The 19,960-nt window shown below is 37.7% G+C and overlaps 2 protein-coding genes across 7 annotated transcripts in view; one reads left to right on the top strand and one right to left on the bottom strand.

Moving 5' to 3' along the window:
* The window catches only part of manba (mannosidase, beta A, lysosomal), a 43,255-nt gene extending 24,220 nt beyond the window's left edge, over positions 1–19,035 (top strand). For both annotated transcript variants that reach the window (XM_088931742.1, XM_088931828.1), the window contains exons 11-17: positions 2,649–2,816; positions 5,614–5,832; positions 6,978–7,142; positions 9,919–10,063; positions 13,054–13,196; positions 14,272–14,529; positions 15,787–19,035. In XM_088931742.1, the coding sequence (XP_088787868.1) occupies positions 2,649–2,816; positions 5,614–5,832; positions 6,978–7,142; positions 9,919–10,063; positions 13,054–13,196; positions 14,272–14,529; positions 15,787–16,011 (1,323 nt within the window). In that variant the 3' untranslated portion in view covers positions 16,012–19,035. The remainder of the gene's footprint in view (positions 1–2,648; positions 2,817–5,613; positions 5,833–6,977; positions 7,143–9,918; positions 10,064–13,053; positions 13,197–14,271; positions 14,530–15,786) is intronic.
* The window catches only part of nfkb1 (nuclear factor of kappa light polypeptide gene enhancer in B-cells 1), a 58,338-nt gene continuing 55,240 nt past the window's right edge, over positions 16,863–19,960 (bottom strand). For all 5 annotated transcript variants that reach the window (XM_088931479.1, XM_088931382.1, XM_088931610.1 and 2 more), the window contains one exon: positions 16,863–19,378. In XM_088931479.1, coding sequence (XP_088787605.1) covers positions 19,167–19,378 — 212 coding nt within the window. In that variant the 3' untranslated portion in view covers positions 16,863–19,166. The remainder of the gene's footprint in view (positions 19,379–19,960) is intronic.

Genomic DNA, 19,960 nt, shown 5'->3' with positions numbered 1-19,960 from the left:
CCTAGTATCTTGTTTTTGTAATCATCACTGTCATGTTCTGCAAGCTATATTTGGCTCACAGTGCTTTATTTTCCTCGGTGCTGTAGGGAAGCAGAAGCCTCTCTTGTTTGAAGTAGAAGTAGATTTTTTTTCTTCTTGTTACTACAGTCAGAATCCATTTTTGGAGCTCATCCTTCAGTGTGCGATTGCTCATTGCCAACGGAAGCACGCGGCACCTTGTTTTCATCGGCAGGGCTTTTTCCTTCTAACACTGTGGGGGACTCAGAGAGTTATGTAACAGTGTAACATGAGTCATGGACTTCTTAAGTGACAGCTGGTTTAGATATACAGAGTTTTAACTCCAGTCCAATCATTGCTAGATTACTAATACCAGACTTCATTTTCAAAACACGTTTTTTAAGAAACCGTTCCATAAAATGTTTTTGACCTTTTTTTTTCTGAAGGAACTGTGAGAATACCACTTCTTTCCTCAAAGTTTAAGCTGGTACCCCAACTTCTTTCAAGAAATGGATAATTAACTACCAACTCCCAGCTGAGCTAGATTGGCTAAATGACCTCCACTAGTTTGTAACCCTTCTTGAGTTTCTAATATTGTTGTTAATGAGGCTTAGCATGGTATTATCATTTCTAATCAACCTGTTAACCTTTGAAGATACTGCAATTTCAGTCTGCATAGTAAAAGAGCACAAGACATGATATGCAGATTTTCAGATACAGTAGCAGTTTAAACCCACTGTGTCTTCCAGTTAATCTAAATGCTCAAGTTTGTGGCCTAATTATAAAAAACATTTTTTTTTTATTTTCAGATGGTATCAGGGAAATTGGGTGGTCCTCAAAAAACATTTTGAGGACATAGTGGGAACCTCACAAATATTGTACAGTAAGCAAGACATAGGGATTTCAACACCTTTGCATTACAGTGAAGTCTAATGCAATAAAATAGCAGTGTTACATATAGGTTATATGAATGTGAATTCTTAATGTAAAAATGGTGGGGTTCACCTGGAAGAAACATCTAATTGAAAGGAGTTTAGAATCCTCTTGCATCAGACAAAATTATGATGAAGTGAGAAAAAAGGTTTACAAAGTGGTTGGCCATATAGGGAGTATTCATCAGTTCAATGCCTGATGTTAGCATGTAAAAAAAAAACACATAAAAAGGTATTTTTTTTCGGGACAAGCCCAGAAAGGAACAATTACAACAACTGCTAATACCTATCCAGAATTATATAATCTGAAGCAAACTGAGGAAAGAACACGCCTTCAGAATCCCAAGACATACTGATAAAGTCCCTCTCTGAAACTGAACATTGAAACAGGGACCAGAGGACCAAAATCGAAGCTAAGCGCCACTAAATACAGAATCGAAAACAGGAGGCAGTTTTTACACAAATGACAAGGGGTGTGTCAGCCAGGCTACTGTAAAATTGCACCGTGAAAACGGATTCCCCTGGGCCTTTTGGAAATCTGCTGGATGGTGTTCTTGGAATAAAAAAATGTGCTTACAGTTAGACAAGATAGACCTTTTTGGTAATTGTTCTCGTGCTATTTTTATGTGTATGTTGCAAGCCATGCTGGGGTAGAGGGGACAAGTAAGTGTACCAGCTGGTGAGTGGGGAGATATCGTACAAATATAAACAAGCATTTATTCATTAGCAGCTATATCTTTGATCATTGGTCTTTTTTTCCAGTTATTCAATTATGAATAACATCATTTTTATTTCCAAATTTGTTATTTTTGTCATAATTACAGGAAGGATTGTAAATGTTTTGAACTGTCAGAAAAAAAATATACAGGGCTTAACTCATTAGTGGGTTGTTATTGATATAAGTTCCTGTTAGCAATGTTAGATGTAGTTTGTGATTACTGGCCTTTAGAAAAGTTCATGGAGTAACTGTTTATTAAGCAGCTGAGGATTTACTTAGTGGAAAAATATCACAGCTTTCTATATGATTGAGATGTGCTGGTTTTATTCAAATTAAGTCTTGAGGGACAATCTGTTCATCATTTCCAAGTTAAATTTGACAGGCACAAAAATGTTGATTATATGTTAATATCATGGTTAAAACTTTTTAGAGAAAAATAATTATATGTTAAAGGCACAGCAGTGGCAGTCTGTGTAAAATGCAGCACACTGTTTATGTCTTGTGGTGTTTTGTTTATGTGAGTTTTTTTGCCGTGTTCTGAAATTTTCAGTGTTTGTCCAATCATCCATTATAATAAAGCAACTTATTACCGGTAAGGGTCATAGCAAGATGGAGTTTATCCCCAAACCACTGTGCGCAAGACAGGACTGTATCCTTCACAGTCCTTGTGGTACACATACTCACTGAGAGATTTCAGAATTGATTTCCGAGTATAATCATAAGGTGCATTAACTGGTTTCATTTAGTGCTTGGGAATACTAGAAGGGTACTTAAATGGTGGTTAAGGTGCCTTTGTTTTAATAAACTTTAAATCCATGGTAAATGTTATCACTGCTCCGTTGTTTGAATTTAATCTTTATAAATTCCAATGGTTTTCTATCTATGGTTTCTGAATAGTCATCGTGTCAAACAAATTCACACTGTTTGAATCTCTTTGTGTGCTGCAAATTGCCAACCCCTATTCTACAAGATCTGGAGCTTGTCTTCTGTTTACTTCTTAGGTAAGGAAACTGAAATCCCATCCTTCAATTATTATATGGAGTGGAAACAATGAGAATGAGGCCGCCGTTGCTACAGACTGGTTCAATGTCCCACTTTCAAAACGGCAGATATACCGCAGCGATTATGTGACACTGTACGTGAACAACATCAGGGAAATAGTTCAAAATGTAAGTAACTTTGCATTGATTTAACAGACGGCTTTAACATTTGGCTCATTCTGACTTAATTTTACTCCTGTAGAATAAGTCTTTATGATATTGTCTTTTCTTGGTACCTGAGTTGTGTTAGTATTATTGAGTGAGTTTCTCTTGCAGTCAAGTGCTGATGTTTTTAATCTAGTTGTTTATCATTGCCTAAGATGTCATTCACTTCCTGTGTGCCAATACATACGTGTGCTTTTAGAATGTGCACATCAGGAATGCAATCTCTTTGCAGAGCCAGCATCCTTCCCAATAATATATCGTATAGTTGCAAGTTTTTTTGTATTGTTGCTGGTTCTGCTTCCTCCTAAATTCCTAAACTGAAGAACATAGAGACTGTATTCTCTTTCACATGGCAACTTTGAGGTCATGTATAGGCAGACATTGTCTGTACTCCATTAGAAGTTAATCTTTTCCAGTGTCTGAAAGTCAGCATATGTGGTCTGTATCATTGGTTACATGATAGCACAATGTATACAGAGTAGAGACATAACCCTGAGCTCTTCTTAACCTTGAACTCTGCAGTCTCACAGTTTTTATTTTAGACTTAATTTTATTTTAGTGATGTGGTGAAGGGCAGTCTACACTCAGTATTGAGCCCAGGTAGTATTGTAGCAAGCATAGCCAAAAAGCCACAGCCATTATGTGCTACAGTATGGGTAAAAAAAAGAAATGCCTACCTAGGTGATGTACTGTATTTTATTGCAGATCTGAGATTAATTCAGGCCAAAACCAATAAGGTTCTTACGAACAGATTCAAGTTGCGGTTCTACTTTTTGAATCCCAGTCGTATATTTATTTGTTCTTAACATATCGAGTAACAATGTGAATCCTTTGTTTGGCGGAATGGCAGTTGCCACAGTGCTCGTTTCTTATGAATTTAAGTGAATTTCCACTGGACATGTTAGGGCTTCTACTAGTGGCATAATTAATTTATATGAGTGGCCAGAAACATGGATATAAAATGTTGCCATTTTTTTTGTTTGTTGTCTGACATTATTATTGCAGAAGCCTTATTCAGCACTCCTGACCATGTTTTATTTTTGGAATTTTGTTCTGGTTTCTAATTATGGTATTTTCAGTTGCATTTTTTGTGAGTATGCTCTTAAAATAAACAAATAAAAATCAAGAATCCATTGCAGCATGATATTGACTGTGATCACAGACAGAATCAGCTGTGTCAGCATCTACCAGGAAAATTCACTGCACAAGCTATCAAGTGTTTAAGGTACTTAATGGACTGTCTCAATGGTGTAACCTAGTGGTAGAAAAAGATATAGGTTTCACACAAGTTTATGAAGCTGGAGATATACTCTCTTATACGCAACTGTACGGAAAACACAATTGCCCCTGTTCTGTAACAGGTCATTGTTGATAGACACTAGCTCAGTTAAAAATGCATTACATTTTTATTTTTTTGTTTCTACTTATTCTGGAGTTCTGGAGAAGCTGAGGGAATAACCCCCTTATATATATATATCTGTTTTCAAAATTCTGTTTGGACATTTTAAAAGTTGATAAGTACCATATCATATGAAATGGAAAAGGTCTTATTTCCTCTTTCACTTTTTAAACTGTCGTACGTTGTCTAGGCCCTGAACAAAGCAACCATAGATGTTTAACATCACATTAGGTTTTTATTTCCTGGATTTTTTTAGCATAGTTCTTTTCACATTTTTTAAATGGTGATATCTTCCAGAGACTTCAAAATGGAACAGATTTAACTACTATGTTACTGATGTGATCGTTCTTGCCTTTATAAAAACAGATTCTCTGTACAGGTGTAATACACTCACTGATTGTTCTTAATGGAAACATCTGAATTCAGAATTTTCTTAAAGAGCCATTGAAATGCAGCATATGTTATTCAATACTACATGTTTTTAAATTTTTAACATTTTTATAGCTATACATCTATATCAGGTGATTAGGCTCTCATGCTACTATTCTTTTAAAATAAATTACACCTCAAGGTACTTGCAACATTGCAGTATTCCCCTATTTCTATTGGGGTTTCTTCTAATTGAAATTACTCATGTGATGACTGCTTTCACTTTTGTTTAACCAGCAGAGTGTAGTTGTAAGTGTAGCAACACGGAAGTACTACACCAGTACCACAAAACTCCTAATATGAAGAGATCCATTAAAATACAACAGGATAAAACAAAGTTATTTAGTGAGAACATTAGTACAAATGTCAAGAATGATCTGTGTACTCAGATACAGTACTACTAAGGACCAGTAGTTAATATCACCTTGTGTTAATGACAATAAAAGAATGCTTCGGTTCCTAGAATTAATGCAATTCAAGTTACATTAAAATGTTCAAACCCCTAAAACAGTGTCAAATACTATTACATTTTGAGGTTACTAGTTTCTAAGGGGGACCTTGAAATATGTTTGTATTGTGTGACAACACACAAAAAATAAAAGCCACAGTAAAAATAAATATGAATGGATTACACTGAAGGTGGCATGGTAGCCCAGTGGTTAGCATTGCTGCCTTGCAAGACTGGGACCCTGTGTTCAATTAATGGCCTGGAGTGCTGTTCCATTTTTAAAAAAGTCATTTTTCAATAACTGCTTTTTTCTGTACTTCAGGAATGTCTCTGTAACGTATGGACTACAGTATCTGAAAATACACAGAACTCATTTAGTGATTACATTGCTTACTCTGGAGGAGCAAGGCTGGAGACTTTCTCAGGTATAGTGTTGCTAAATTCTATCCTAAAAAATACTCTGTTTATTTTTTTTTTAATTCTAGGAAGATAAAAGTCGCCCTTTCCTCGCCTCCAGCCCCACCAATGGCGATGAATCTGTACAGGAGGGCTGGATAGCACAGAATCCATATGACCCCCATTACGGAGACACCCATTTCTACAGCTATGTGGAAGATTGTTGGGACTGGAAACTGTTCCCCAAGACCAGGTTTGCATCAGAATATGGCTTTCAGTCCTGGCCATCGTTTTCAACACTGCAGAAGGTAAAACCTGCTTTCTTTAATAATGTTATGTCCGACCTATGAAACTCTATTGCTGTTTTCCTTCGGGGGACATGTAATTAAACTCAAATGATCTTTATTTTTCTTTTTTTCTACTTGTGCCATCTCTTTCCTTGTTTTGTAAACATTTTTCAAATCTCCAAACTCTGGTCAGCAGTGGTAATTTAACATGTTTGGCGGTAGAGGAATTGGTTATCACTCAACTAATTCTAAAGAAGTGCTCAGCTAAAGGTAACCTTCATAGGACTTGATTCCTAGTGCGGAGGAAATTCGTTGGTGTAAAGATCTCCTCTCAACACGTGCAGTTTATAGTCATAAATAGTGCTTTTACAACATTAATATATTAAAAATAAATGAATAAGGTCCTACACTCCTCACCTATAATTATCTAAACGAGTACAATTACAAGCACGTCCTTTTTTCACCATAATAATTTTGTCTTTAAGTGGGGAAAAAATGTTGTATTGTTCTTCTTAGGGAAGTTATTAGAATACAGCATTAAGATGTAACAATTAGAGTTCTTTATGATTAAAAAACAAATTATGAATCTAATGTACAGTATATGAATTATAAAAATGCATTTAAGTTTCTGAAAAGTGAGCAAATTATGAATCTTGCGTTTGAATTTTCATTAGCGAGAATGCTGACTGCATGCAGGTGATGAGATTATTTAACCTGTTGATTGTCAATCCTGATAAAGACAAAAGTCCTGTGCCCTTAGTGCCATTGGTGTATCGGAAGCTGGATTAAGTCAGTGCACTTTGTCGTACTGTCTGGGCAAGATGTTAGACACAGAGTCCATTAATAATATGCCATGAATAAGGAGATATTCCACAAAATGTCAGCCAATTTCCTGATCATAAACTACAATATCTCTAAATCTGTTTTTAGGCTTGAAGAAAATAATGTTTTCATCCACTCAAAACCAAAAGAGGTCTTGATTGGATCAAATACCAAAGGCTCTGCAGTCCTCCAGGGTTTCAGCTTGAGTTGCCGTTACTCCCAGACTAACCTAAGACTTCTTAAGAGCAGATACAGTGTCCAGCACATGCGTTACTCAGTTATTTATCATTCTCGTTTCTGTGTGAGTCAGCCTTTCCTTCCTGTGACTCTTTGTAACTCCCCAGATATCTGCACCAGAGGACTGGAGCTACTCCAGTAATTTCACCGATCACCGACAGCACCACCTCTCGGGGAACAAGGAGATGTTACAGCAGGCCAGTCTCCACTTCTCCCTGCCTGCATCACCCGATCCCCTGCAGCACTATAAAGACACGTTGTTTCTCACGCAGGTGACTGTCAAGGCATTGGAGCCCAAGAACCAATCACCTTGCTGGCTAATTTTGCCTGTTATTTCTAGTGTGGAGCTGTTTGATTTGGTCTTATGTAGTGATAACATTTTTAGCATTTACAGATAGCTTGCCTAGGAAAAAGGGTATTGGCTTATTTTTCTGTATTTTACTCTTTATAAATTCACTATATAAAGTCACTTTGTGACTATTCCATAAAGACATATACATTTAATTCAGAAGAACTAATAGTGGTAGTAATTTATGCATTATTCTGGTTGATGGCCAATTTCTGAGTTTTTACTTCTAAGATATCCATCCATCCATTTTTCTAACCACTTCATCCAAGTCAAAATCGTCATCGCTCCACCCTGATACCCCATCTTTGAAGTCAGAGAAACAGTACCAGCCATGTGATTGTTAATCCATATGTACTGTTATGTTTTTCATATATATTTGTTCAGGGAATTTTCACAATTTAGCTGGACTAAATCACAAATGTTTACTCAGGGCAGTTTATTCATTTGAAAGTTTGTTAGAATTTCACATATGACTGAGTGTCACTCAAAATAGCTGGGAACCACTAGTCTAGCAAACTACTGTATTAAGTTTAGCCTAGTGCCTTACGTTACACGATGAAACAAAACAACTGTGCTCCATACTATATGGCCAGGCATATGACTGCAGTACACTGCACATGGACAGGAAAAGGAACAGAGTTCAGTGAAAGGTGCCTGTAAGGACCCGAGTCCTTGAGTAGAACAGTTGAGTCCTTAAAGGTATTCAAGTATGATGACAGTGTGGAGTAGTGGTTAGAGCTCTGGACTCTTGGCTTTTTGGTGATGGGTTGTAGCATCCAGACTCAGCACAGGCACTGCTACCATCCTGCCAATCAAAGCATTCTGCCCAGACTGTTCCACTTATGTACAGTATATGACTAGTAACATTTTAGTATTGTATGAAAGTATGTCTAGTAAGGTTCCTGTTCATGCACCTGAACAGAACAGTGTGGTTTCCTGAGAGGGGAATGGAGGAACAGAGCAGAAATATCAGTGGTTCTGCATGCTGTGGAGAGAGGGGAGTCCGAGCTGAATGATGTCAATTCATCTCCTCTATTGAATAGGCAGCTTGGGAGCTAAGTACAGTCTCTGTATGTCAGCCTTGCAGTTGCAAGGAATTTGCTGGGATGCTGGCACATGCTGAAAGCTGTTGGTCGACAGTGCTTTCTATATTTCTTTAGCTGCTCAGGAGCTATCTGCAGTACAGGAGCGAAGTTAAAGTAGAAAAGATTATTTTTGTTTTTGTAAATTGGACATACCCTACTCTGATGAGGAAAATATGAGGTTTTGAGAATTTTATTAAATTTTGTGCTCATCTTTCATTTTAAAGTATAACAGACTACATTGTATTATTATTCAACATTGTGCAAGTTTATTACAGGTTCTCTAGATTTATTAATCGAACCTTGTATAAACAGCATTGTTTTGTTGACAACATAGAGCTTCAGAAACATCACATGCGATTTACCCTGTATGACTTTATTCTTATCTCTTAAATCAAATTAATTGCTTGTCTTGTACACTGCAGTTTTTTTATCTATAGTGCCATCAAAATGTATTAGGACCGGAAAGTCAAAATTATTATTTTTGTTTTTCAGTCAAGTGATTTGTATTTGTGATCATGTGATTAATATGAATGATAAGTACAATGCATTTTATTTTTGGATTATTACAATTTTTGGATTATTTATTTCTGTAAAGTCCACAGTTGGTAATGCATTACCTCAAGGTAACCATGGTTATTATAGGTATCATTTTAAGTAAAAGAAAAATCTTCCATACTTATTTCAAGTTGCATCACCCTTCAACATAACAGTGACCCAAATCATACAGCTAATGTAGTCAAGGTTCTCATGAGGGAAAGAAAAGAGGACAATCTTAGGCTGGATACGTCAGTGTTGGGATCTATATCCAATTAATTATACATTTTACTGCTGAAAAAAGAACTCAAAAGAACTCAGTAACTGCAACAAAGAATCGGAAATGATTGAACAAAGAGTTTGGTGAATTCAGTGGGTGACAGACATCATGCTGTTAGTTCCTCAAAGTGCTATGAGTCACGTACTGACACCTAAGATTACATAAATCAATGTATCTCAACATTTTGATACAATACGTGATCACTTGAAATTACAGAGTACAGTACAAAGTATGTTATTGTTCTAATGATTGAATGCATGAATTTACCCAACTTAAAACATATCTTATATTTGTACTGATCATTAATTCAGTTGGAAGAACCACTTGTTCCAATTCAGGGCTGTGGGAGAGCCAGAGCCTATCCCAGCAAGCAACAGGCGCAAGGCAGGGTGCACCCTGGTTGGGACACCAGTCCATCACAGAGCAGACTGACACAAACACACTCCCATCAAGGCCAGTTTTCCCAGAGGCTAATTAGGCTACTTTTATGTCTTTGTACAGTGATAAAGGAAAACTGGAGCACTCAGAGGAGACCAACAAGAACACGACTGGTTAAAAAAGTAGTGCTGCCCTGCTTACTGTTTCATATTAGTGTCATAATCACAAATACAAATTGTATTGAAAGTAAAAAAAAAATGTTTTTGTAATCACTGTAGCTTCCATGGTTAAATTTCTCAGAACTAACCACAACTACAGAACCGCTGGAGTTCTCTGGCAGATCTGCAGACTATTGGATGATGTGTTTCGATGTCTTACTTCCTCTGCTATCTGTAAGCCCCTCCCTCTGCATGTGTGCACAGGTGATGCAGGCACAGTGTGTGAAGATGCAGACGGAGTTCTACCTCCGGAGCCGCAGTGAGATCCGAGAGGGAAAGGGCCACACAATGGGCGCTCTGTACTGGCAGCTGAATGACATCTGGCAGGGACCCTCCTGGTCCTCCATCGGTGAGCAGGGCGCATCTACAGACACATCTCACTCTTTCTTGAGGGGCTTGGCTGGAGGCGTCGGAAACAATAGACTGGCACCACTACAGCTAAGGCTAGTGCCCAAAGGGCTGCAGAAAAAAGACCAACGAGTTCTCTCTAAAGAAAGAAAGAACTGTAGTAAGGCTTTTTGTTGTTTTAAGACGATAATTATTTATGATCACAACATCTAACTTAAGTGACACCTCAGCTGATCTGGAGCTATTGAGCTGCTGAGCTGTTGGTCATGAGGTCAGACTTGATCTGTGTGTACTCTGACAATGCAGAGTAAGAAGGCGGATGCACACTCCATTTCCCTTCATTTTCTTTAGTTCCCCTTTTCATTTTAACAATTTTCTCTAATTCTAAGGGAAATCTTTAATAATTTACAATAAGGAGAGATAATCAAGAAAGAAAGGGTATTTATTAGCATTGAACACCTTTTTGTAAAAGGTCTTTATTTTTTAGGTCTATGAACAGGTTGATCTCTTTATTATTCTTAGTTTGCTGACAATCAAAATTTCACCTTGGGTTCAACCGCCACATGAAAATATTTACTTTAATATTTAATTTAAGGGCTTTTTTTATCATTTTAAGTGCTCCTTGCACTATGACCAAGCAGAGAAATTGTGTCACCAATTCAAATAAATGGGAATATTAAGTAGGCTGGAGCAGAATTTCTCCAGGACACAAAAGTAAACACCACTACTCTTTCAAAAAGTGCTTTAGGGTTTTAAGTGTGCAAAGTATGCAGGACCTCAGTTCATTGTCCCAAAATAGTACCTCAAATGGTAAAATATGTCAGCCCGTTATCTTGGTAAGGTTTGCAGAATCCTGGAGCCTATTTCAGAAGCAAAGAGCACAAGACAACACTTCACCTTGGATTGGATGCCTGTCCCTTGCAGGACACACACACAACCACACAGGGGCACTTCAGAGATACAGATTAGCCTAGCCACTATATCTGTGAAAAGCGGGAGGACACCAGAGCACCTGGGATGAACCCACCTGAAGGTGGGGGAGAACATGCTAAGCTCCGCTCAGGAGGCTCCAAGGTCTAGGCAAAACAATTAAGCCTGCTCCCGCTCAGACTCTTTTATGTTATCACTTCTGCAATGTTTGAAAGTTTCAAAACCAGTGTTCTGTTTTGTAACAGGTCTACACAAGCACAAAAAAAAATGTTAAGCTTACTGCATGTTGTGAAAGCTGCCAGGTTGTGAAAGGTGCATAGGGCTTTGCTTAAAGAAAATGAATTGTTCTTTTTTTTACCAATTCTGATAAATTCAGCACACAAACAAACCACTTTAAGGCCAACATATCATTTACCAAGGCAGAAAGCACACTACACGTTTGTGCTTTGTTGTGCTGAAATGGAGCTGCGCAGCTGTGCCCAGTGCTAGCACTCTGCTTGTCCACCTGGTGTCACTGTTCTCTTCGCAAAGAGCGATTCCCCATTAGGATGGTTTTCTCAAAAATCCAAGACAAGGCAAGGTTGGCAGCTTTTTTTGAGCATTGTCTCCCACCCCGCACCTTTCTCTTTCTAACCTTGCAATTCTTTGACACTGTGAGAAACTAATTTCACACAGCAGCCACGCGTCACAGTTAGAGCGTAAACCGACAGAGGTAACACTGCTAGGTGTTGCAGTTATTTTGACTGTAGGTTGTAGTCAAATAAACATTGTTGCAAATTTAATTCAGGTTATTATGTCTTTAATAACCCTTTTCTAGTCCCTTTTTTCTTTTCACTGAGGTTTTATCTTTTCATTCAAAATTAGATTTTTTTAGATTTAATAAACCCCTCCCCAAATATAAAATGAGAATTATGTAGAGATCCATAACAAATAGTGTATTCCGCATACCGATATATTTGCATGTAGGTGTTCAGAGTGTGTAAACCGGTAAGTTAACCTATTATTTATCACATTAAATTCTGAACTCATTTGTTTTCCATAATGCAGCTATCGGGATGCTAGTGGTAAATATGGATTCTGTACAATGCCTACTTTGCTTCAGAAGATAAGTAGGTAACCTTGAGAATTTGATACCGCACTTCATAACTAAAATAATGTACTGACATTAGACTCCCTGCCTGGTTCTGCATGTCCACACCGAGGAACAGAAAATCCCCAGGCTTTGTGATGTGAAAACAGCAGTGTAAATCTGAAGGCACAGACTTACTGCGGCGTTACATGGTCTTTGTACTGAGTACACTTGAATCGTGTAGGAAAAGTTTGGTACAGAAGCTACACCAAATTAAAGCCTGTTCTCTTCAGACGGTAGCCAAGGGGCTTGGGCCTGGTTAGCACTGAATGGAACCACTAAAAAAGTACATTAATTCTAGAAATCATTGTGGTGGATAAGTGGAGATCAGGAATTTAAAACCAGTGCCCCAGTAAGGGTCCTGATGGTTTCTGGTCATTACAAATCCCATGATGCTAACTGGAGAATTATTGGTGTCCTCACTCATATTCAATTTCACACCTCTTCAGCCTGACCTCCCTAAGTGCAGTGGGTGAAGTCCTTTCTCGTTTCACCTTCTTGGCTGCGTTGGCTGCCAGCTGCGTGTTGCATTTCAGTGTTTGAATGCACTTTAGAGTCCTTGCATATGAAAAGCACAACACAAAATCCTAAGATCCTAAACACAGCTTTAGAACACATTTGAAATAACAGAACAGAGCCCTTTATATGTATTTAAACAACTGGATTTGTAATGAAGTGCTCATGTTTGCAGTATGTTATAATACAAACTCTTGCAGTTTTAGAAAGCAAGCCACAGACATTCCTCTTCTTTAGCACATGAACAGGGTTTAATTTTTATACACCTCTTTTACAAATTTTGGTTTGTCAGTTTTTTACAAAGAAAATGTATGGAAAGACGAGCCTTTGGAACCATATGGAAACCTTTATGCTATGTATTTTTAATCTTATCTTCTTGCTGATTTACAATAATAAAATTTATTTCTTCTGTACAGAATATGGTGGGAAATGGAAAATGCTTCACTATTTTGCACAGAACTTCTTTGCTCCAATCTTGCCAGTTGCACTGGAGGATGAAGAAATACTTCTTATCTATGCTGTATCAGACCTGCAAAAGGATGTTTCCCTCAGCATTTTGGTAGGTTTAATGTTACATGCCAACCTATGGGGACTGGGCTTAACTGTTACCACAGAAATTAAAATAAACCACTGACATTAGCCAACCAGCCAATGCAATGGGGTGGCATGCTTGCATACCAGTTGGCACTACTGCCACAAAGATCCAAGGGTCCTGGGTATGTTTCTGTGTGGATTCTGCATGTTCTCCCCAGGTTTACATGCAGTTTTTGTGGGAATCTTCATTTTCCTCCCCTCTCCCAAAGGTATCCATTTTAAAGGTGATTGGCTACTCGAAATTATATATTTCTGGGGAAGATAAAAGGGAATTATTCCCAGTACAACCACAGTAACAGCTATAGAACTAGAGAGAGAAAGAACCAGATCAACCAAATGATCTCTTTTCATCTGTGGCCTTTCTGATGTTTGGATTCATTTAAAAATATATAGTTGTAAAGGAGTGGAAATGGGAGAGTACTGTGAGATGAGGGATGTCACTTCAAAATAAAAGAATATTTTTCTTGAACTCATCGTATTTTTGGTAACAAAACCCAGTGTTTCTGATGGCATGTGATAAAAATGTTAAATCATGGTAAAGAACTTTACGTAATAACACTACTAACAGTTTTTTAAAAGTGATATGCCAAACTTTCATTGGTATTGTTATGCTTAAATTGGGAATGTGGGGCTTTATTTTTAAGGAAACCCAAATTCCATTTAATTCAGAAAAAAAATGTAGTTTTATTAAGCACTACATGAATACAGTTGTTAAAGTTTTTCTTTAAAAAAATCTTTCCTGTCTGACATACTTTTTTGTATTTTTATCACTCCCTCTTCCTTGTAACTGGCCTTTTAGCTTAATCTCCAAAGATGTTAGTTTTTGCAATTAAAAACATGTTCGTGCTTCTTAGTCAACCTTTTCTCTTCTGTGGTATTTATCTTAGGAGCTTGTTAAAACACATTCTGGGTCATAAAAATATGATAATGTATTGCAAAAGACAGTTTTACAAGATATTACATAGATTTGTCCTAATTTTTGCTTGCAAAGCAGAAATGTGATGCCTACTCAGAAGTTTTTTTTTCTGCTTCTTTTCTAGATCAAAGTCTACCAGTGGAATAGTATGGAACCAGTATATGTGTTTGCCTCTAATTCTACAGAGGTCCAGGCAGGCAGTGCCACCCTGGTCTATAAAGAGCCTGTGAAGGAGCTGTTGGGAAGGTGTGGGAACTGTACCAGAAGGAGCTGTCTTGTCACCTTTCATCTAGAAGAAAGTGGGGGACAGTTTGGCCCTGCTAACTACCACTTCCTGTCCTCTCCCAAGCAGGCAGAAGGGCTGCAGAAGCCAAAGCTTTCGGTAAGAAGACAGAAGTCCATCAAAGACTTCAGTGTAGCTATTCTGAGGTTCTTTTAAAGCGGTTCTCACCGCTTAGTCATTTTCTATCCTCTTACTCCTGTTGAGGGTTGCTGAGGCAACAGGCTGAACAAAGTAGACCAGGCTTCCCTTTCCCCAGCAGCTACGGTCTCCATTCTCATCCTGTGGGATTCTTGGGTGGTCCCAGGCCAGATGAGAGATATAATCCCTCCCGCGTGTCATGTGGGTCTGTCTGGGGTCTCCTCTCAGTGGGTCATGCCCAGTAGACCTCCAAGGAGAAGAAGCCCTGAGGGCCGATGCCGGAAGGGTGTCATTAAGAAGTCGTACAGCCTTTTGGAGGGGTTACTGATAAGAAAGCTTTCAGGAATTGTCTCATATAGCTTTGACCTTGCCACACTACCCTATCCTGCATCGGGTCAACCTCAGGAACCCTGTGCCCACTGCCTGCATTCCAGAAGGATTGGTAACCCCAAACATGGCCACAGATGAGACCACGTTCATGCATAGCAATATATATTCTCATTATTGATAATATCTCACCCCTCTTCCCATGTTTCATAATCTGATTCTGGCTTAGTTTCTACTAGAGAGATACTCCCCCGGTATGGTTTGGTAATTTGTGGGAAAAAATACAGAACCTGAGATTTTAGTGTTGAGATATGCTAGAAACCTAGTTACCTTTCATTTATGTTTCTTTGTGGTTTGTATGGTGTGTGGGGGGGGGTAGTGTCATCTCTGTGTAAGAAGTGGAAGAAGAACAGTTGTTTACTCTTATCATTTGGTTATCCACTTCGAAATGCCTAATTATAAGACTCATTTAGTCCAATCTAACCAAGGCAGAATTGGCCTGGTTCTAAAAAAAGACTGAATGGCCTGCACCAGTTTTGAAAAGTAGCAAGCTGCTCTATGGCATCAATAAAGTTGAGAAACTGAATATTTGGTGCTTGCTTCCGAACTTTTTAAAATTTTCTTCCACCACTCCCTGTAATAATTCTAACAATACATTGTGCAATTACAACGAAACATGAACAAAATTCGTATTACCCTATATCATAAATCCTTCCGTTTTCTGTAGCGAGAGATGTACCTTTCTGTAATCCCATACTGATGAAAGGAGATTCAAAGAAGTTTTTTTTTTTGGTGGTTTTTAGCAATGTGTCCTCTTATCTTTGTTTTGTTGCTGGGGTAGGCATGTCAGCTCCTGTTCCCTTCCATCGCCATGTCCGTTTTCCTCCTCAGGCCACAGTGGAACAGCAAGGAGGGCAGTACACAGTCAATCTTCAAACAAATGCCATTGCTCCCTTCGTCTGGCTGGACGCCGGTGATATCTCAGGGCGCTTTGAGACCAACGGATTCCTCATGTTGACCAAAAACATGACAGTTACATTCTACCCCTGGATTCCCACCAGCACCTCACAGCTTGCCAAGTCTCTGCAGCTGACATCGTTAATGAGCCTTTCCTGACCGCTGAGGAAAGAGTGCCTGTGGATTATTGTGAACCTACTGTACACATCCCTGTGCTCATATCAAAGGAGAGATGATGCATCTTTATTACAACATATAGCTTGCAATGCATAAACTAAAAGGAATAGATTGGAAATCCATAGTTTTAAACAATACCTCCTACATAAAATTAGGAGCAGCATTTGGCAAGCCCAGAAAAGAGATTACAGGGTGATAAAGTATTAGAACAGTATGTACTGTAATAATCCCTATTAATTTATTTGGTAAGATGTGACAGTTGTAATTGTTTTGCCAATGTTCTCTGCTTCAAACCTGACTTTCACAGCCAAAGATATATGAATATTTTGTTTTGCAAAAAAATAAGTCACCTTCTGAAATTGTAATAAAATCCAAGATAAACATTTAACTGAATTTTACAGTTTTTGGCTACATGAAGGCCTTTGCTAATGATTAACAGCATGATTAATACGAGATTAGATGTGGAAGTTTCTTTAATGATATATGTGTGCTAAAGGTCCTTGAATTGGGACTTCTGGAAAAATATTTGCAGTGCAGAATCCACGTGTCCTGATCTGGACTGTAGCAGTGATTTATGCTGGTTAGTTTATGCTAATTGTTGTGACATGATGTTTTTGCAGTGGCACCATAAAACCGCTTTTGCTGGCAGCTGGGTGATCTGGGTTTCCATCTGTAGGTTGGACTGTGGTGAATTATGGACCATTTTGCTGTGCTGTGCTCAGTGAAAATTTCCTTCACGCAATAGTCTAGGAACACCTGCAGAAGAGCTCACTGTACAGCTTGTAAAGACAACAATCCCCTTTCTTTGGGGATTAAAAAATAAGATGCACATCTTTTCTTTCCAAATTTTATTATAAAAGTATTCCAATTACACAATGTTTTTTAAAAAAGACTAAAGTAAAGCTTATTTTATCAGCCTTATTTACATTGCAGAATCTACCCACATGGTTATACACGTATTATTCTAATGTTGTTCCATTATTTTACTGTGTTTAGGTTCACAAGTTACCTCCCACATGGCTTTGGTTAAAATGACTGCCTATACTTTTTTTGAGAGTTTAAAGCAGGCAGTTGTATCAGTCTACAGGCTGCAAAGTAAAGATGATATACCTGAAAAGTAAAAAAAGTAAACATTTCATTATGCTGTGGAGCTAGTCTCTATGTATTCCTTTTAATTTTTAGGTCTGATTTAAAACTGGTATATTCTTTTCCTAGAGTCGCAGATAGTTGACTATTTCATTGCCAGATTCATAATCCTATTTGAAAACATCATTCTTTTTCACACACTAAAATACATAAAGGTTCACACACTCCAACCCACATAAGGGGGATAGATCTAATCATCTAAAGGAAGCACAAACATTTCACATGTTTTTTGGACTCAAGTAAGTGGACAATAATTGTTTTTAAATACTCACATCACATACCATCTTACAGAACATTTAATCTAAAGGACAGTTTCAAAATGTTTGCAATCTTCGTATTCAATATACTAATATAAAAAAATTAACATTTTGAATGTAGCCTTCTGCATTGCCAGTTTTGAGCTCCTGAAAAGAAGCTTTAAAGCAAATCACTTCCTAATGTCAAATCATGTTTTCTGGTTTGCCTAATCGCTTTCAGTTTGTGCAAAAACAATAAACAAAAAACAATCAAATATACAAACTCTTCGGTTCATACCTAATATGAAGTATCAACATACAGTAGCATTTAGAAAGAATGGTGCATCAGTTGTTCGAAAATACAACTAAAAGCACGTTTTAAACAAGTACCACTTAAAATCGACTATCTAAACAAAATGAAAAAGTACTCTATTGCTATTTGTTAGAGAACGGATGTTTTAAAAACTCACAACATTCTGGATGACTTATAAAGACATCTCTGATTATACAATTCAATGTTTTAAGTAAAACATTTGTTTTATTAGTTTTTCCTATATACATGAAATAGCATGAATAGTTAATATAGCTTTTAGCTCACATCTGAGTATTGTTTCAAGTCAAGATACATTTTAAATTTTGGATATTATGGATCTGCAGTCATGCTTAATGTTGTTTCTGATCATCTATACAATCTGTAGTTTTGTAACCCAAAAGTATTTCAGAATGTAAAATTTATTTGAGGCTCTCTTCATTTGATGATTTGATGCTTTTTTTTCCTTAAACATAAGAAAACTCTACCTAAAAAATAACTGACCAGTGGCAGCACTCACTGCTTTTCCACTCCCCCTTCTAAAATCCCCTGGAACAGTTGTGCATTCTAAATGCCAACATCAACAGAGTAAAGCCACGAGCGTCAAAGAAAAAAGGCAATATCCTCAACCTACTACTGAAACACCTGCTCATTACACTCACAAACAGAATGGTTAAAGCGTGGACTTGCTTTTAAGCCATGTTCTTTCCAGGATTCTGCCACAATTTGTCAAAAAGGATTTCTGTCAATTATCTTAAAGTTTAACCAGTGCTTTTATGGACATTACGCCACCGCCAGAGAATCATGAAAACCAATAATACTGAACTCTGAAAGACTGAGGAATGAGTTCAGAATATCCCATATCCTTCACCAACTAGATGAGAAACCATAACATACACATGTACAGCTAGAACAACAGGTGTTTTTCAAGATTTGCTCTCTAGGTTCAACTGCATTTTGGATATTTCAATTTAAAACAATTTATCGGTTTAACTGTGATTATTTGGTGCCATTTGGTGCAGTCAGTCAGCAGTTCATCTGAAGTAACCACTGAGCTTCACCTTTTTCAATGATGTTTGAGTGCAGGTTTGTATTTAAAATTGATATATTTAGTTTTTTTAGATTTGACACTCCACATCTTACCACTTCCTCTCTTTCTTGATAATGAAAAACCCAACCAGGAAGAGCCATGAGTAGTTTTAAGCCCACTGACAGGAGCTCAATTATGTGCACATCCTTTTGTATGAAATGCAAGGAGGTTTCTGTTGTCTTTTCATGAATACTGTACAGTCTACAATTAAAGCACTGACACCATGACAGGCTTTTTCTTGGTTGAGGATAAATAAATATTTACTTCATTCCATAATGTTCAAAACTAAGCAAAGCCCTGTTATGCTGATATCAAAAAACGCTAATCAAATTAAAGTTCCCGCAGTGAGTGACTGTTATACCTCTCCCTTGACAACATAACTGTGAGGCGAGGCAGTGGGGAGCTTGTGGTCTCCTGCTTGTTCTGCCTGGTCTTGGGAGCCGCTCAAAGACTCAGAGGACAACAGGCTCAGCTTTCTAAAAGATGTTTCCACTCCACTGTCACACACACTGCTTTCGTCTTGGCTGTAGTTCTCCAGGCCCTGCAGACGCTGGGAGAGGAGGGCACCTGTAGAGATAAATCGTAGCAAAGGGGTTAATTCACCCTTTTATTGTCTGAATTTCTGAAAATAGCAACACTGAAAGGAGGTCTGTAGCTTTCAAATAACCAGTAATGGTACTGTTGAAAACTCCAAAATAAGTTTGTATACCTTACCTAGATATACACTTACTTAGAAGTTTAAGCAAAGCCACATTTTTCTTAAATTTAACCACCTCCCTTACATTTGCCAAAATTCTCCATGCTGTACAAATGTTACATTACAAACAGGTTTGAAAATATCTATTTTTTAAAAAAAGCTTTTAGTCCATGCGGTAGAATTTCCCCGTCCACGACGGATTTTCCTCACATTTTTCCAAGGGATTTCCTTTCTCTATTTACTACAAAACGAATGCATTAAATTCAGTAGTAGTAATACAAAAGCTAAAACAAAATCAAAATCCTAGCCATGGTGGTACAGGAAAGCTTTTTGTCAGAAACTAAACTGGAAAGATTGAAAATCTTAAAAACTGTCTTATTATGGAATATTACTAATATTGTTCTGTTTACTCTGTTTATGAAACTGAGATCTGATATCATACATTTCCCCTT

This window comes from Atractosteus spatula, chromosome 1 (genome assembly GCF_055471065.1).
Source record: "Atractosteus spatula isolate fAtrSpa1 chromosome 1, fAtrSpa1.hap1, whole genome shotgun sequence".
In the NCBI taxonomy this organism is placed as follows: Eukaryota; Metazoa; Chordata; class Actinopteri; order Semionotiformes; family Lepisosteidae; genus Atractosteus; species Atractosteus spatula.
The sequence above is the reverse complement of the archived record's forward strand: the minus strand, read 5'-3'. Positions and strand labels throughout refer to the sequence as shown.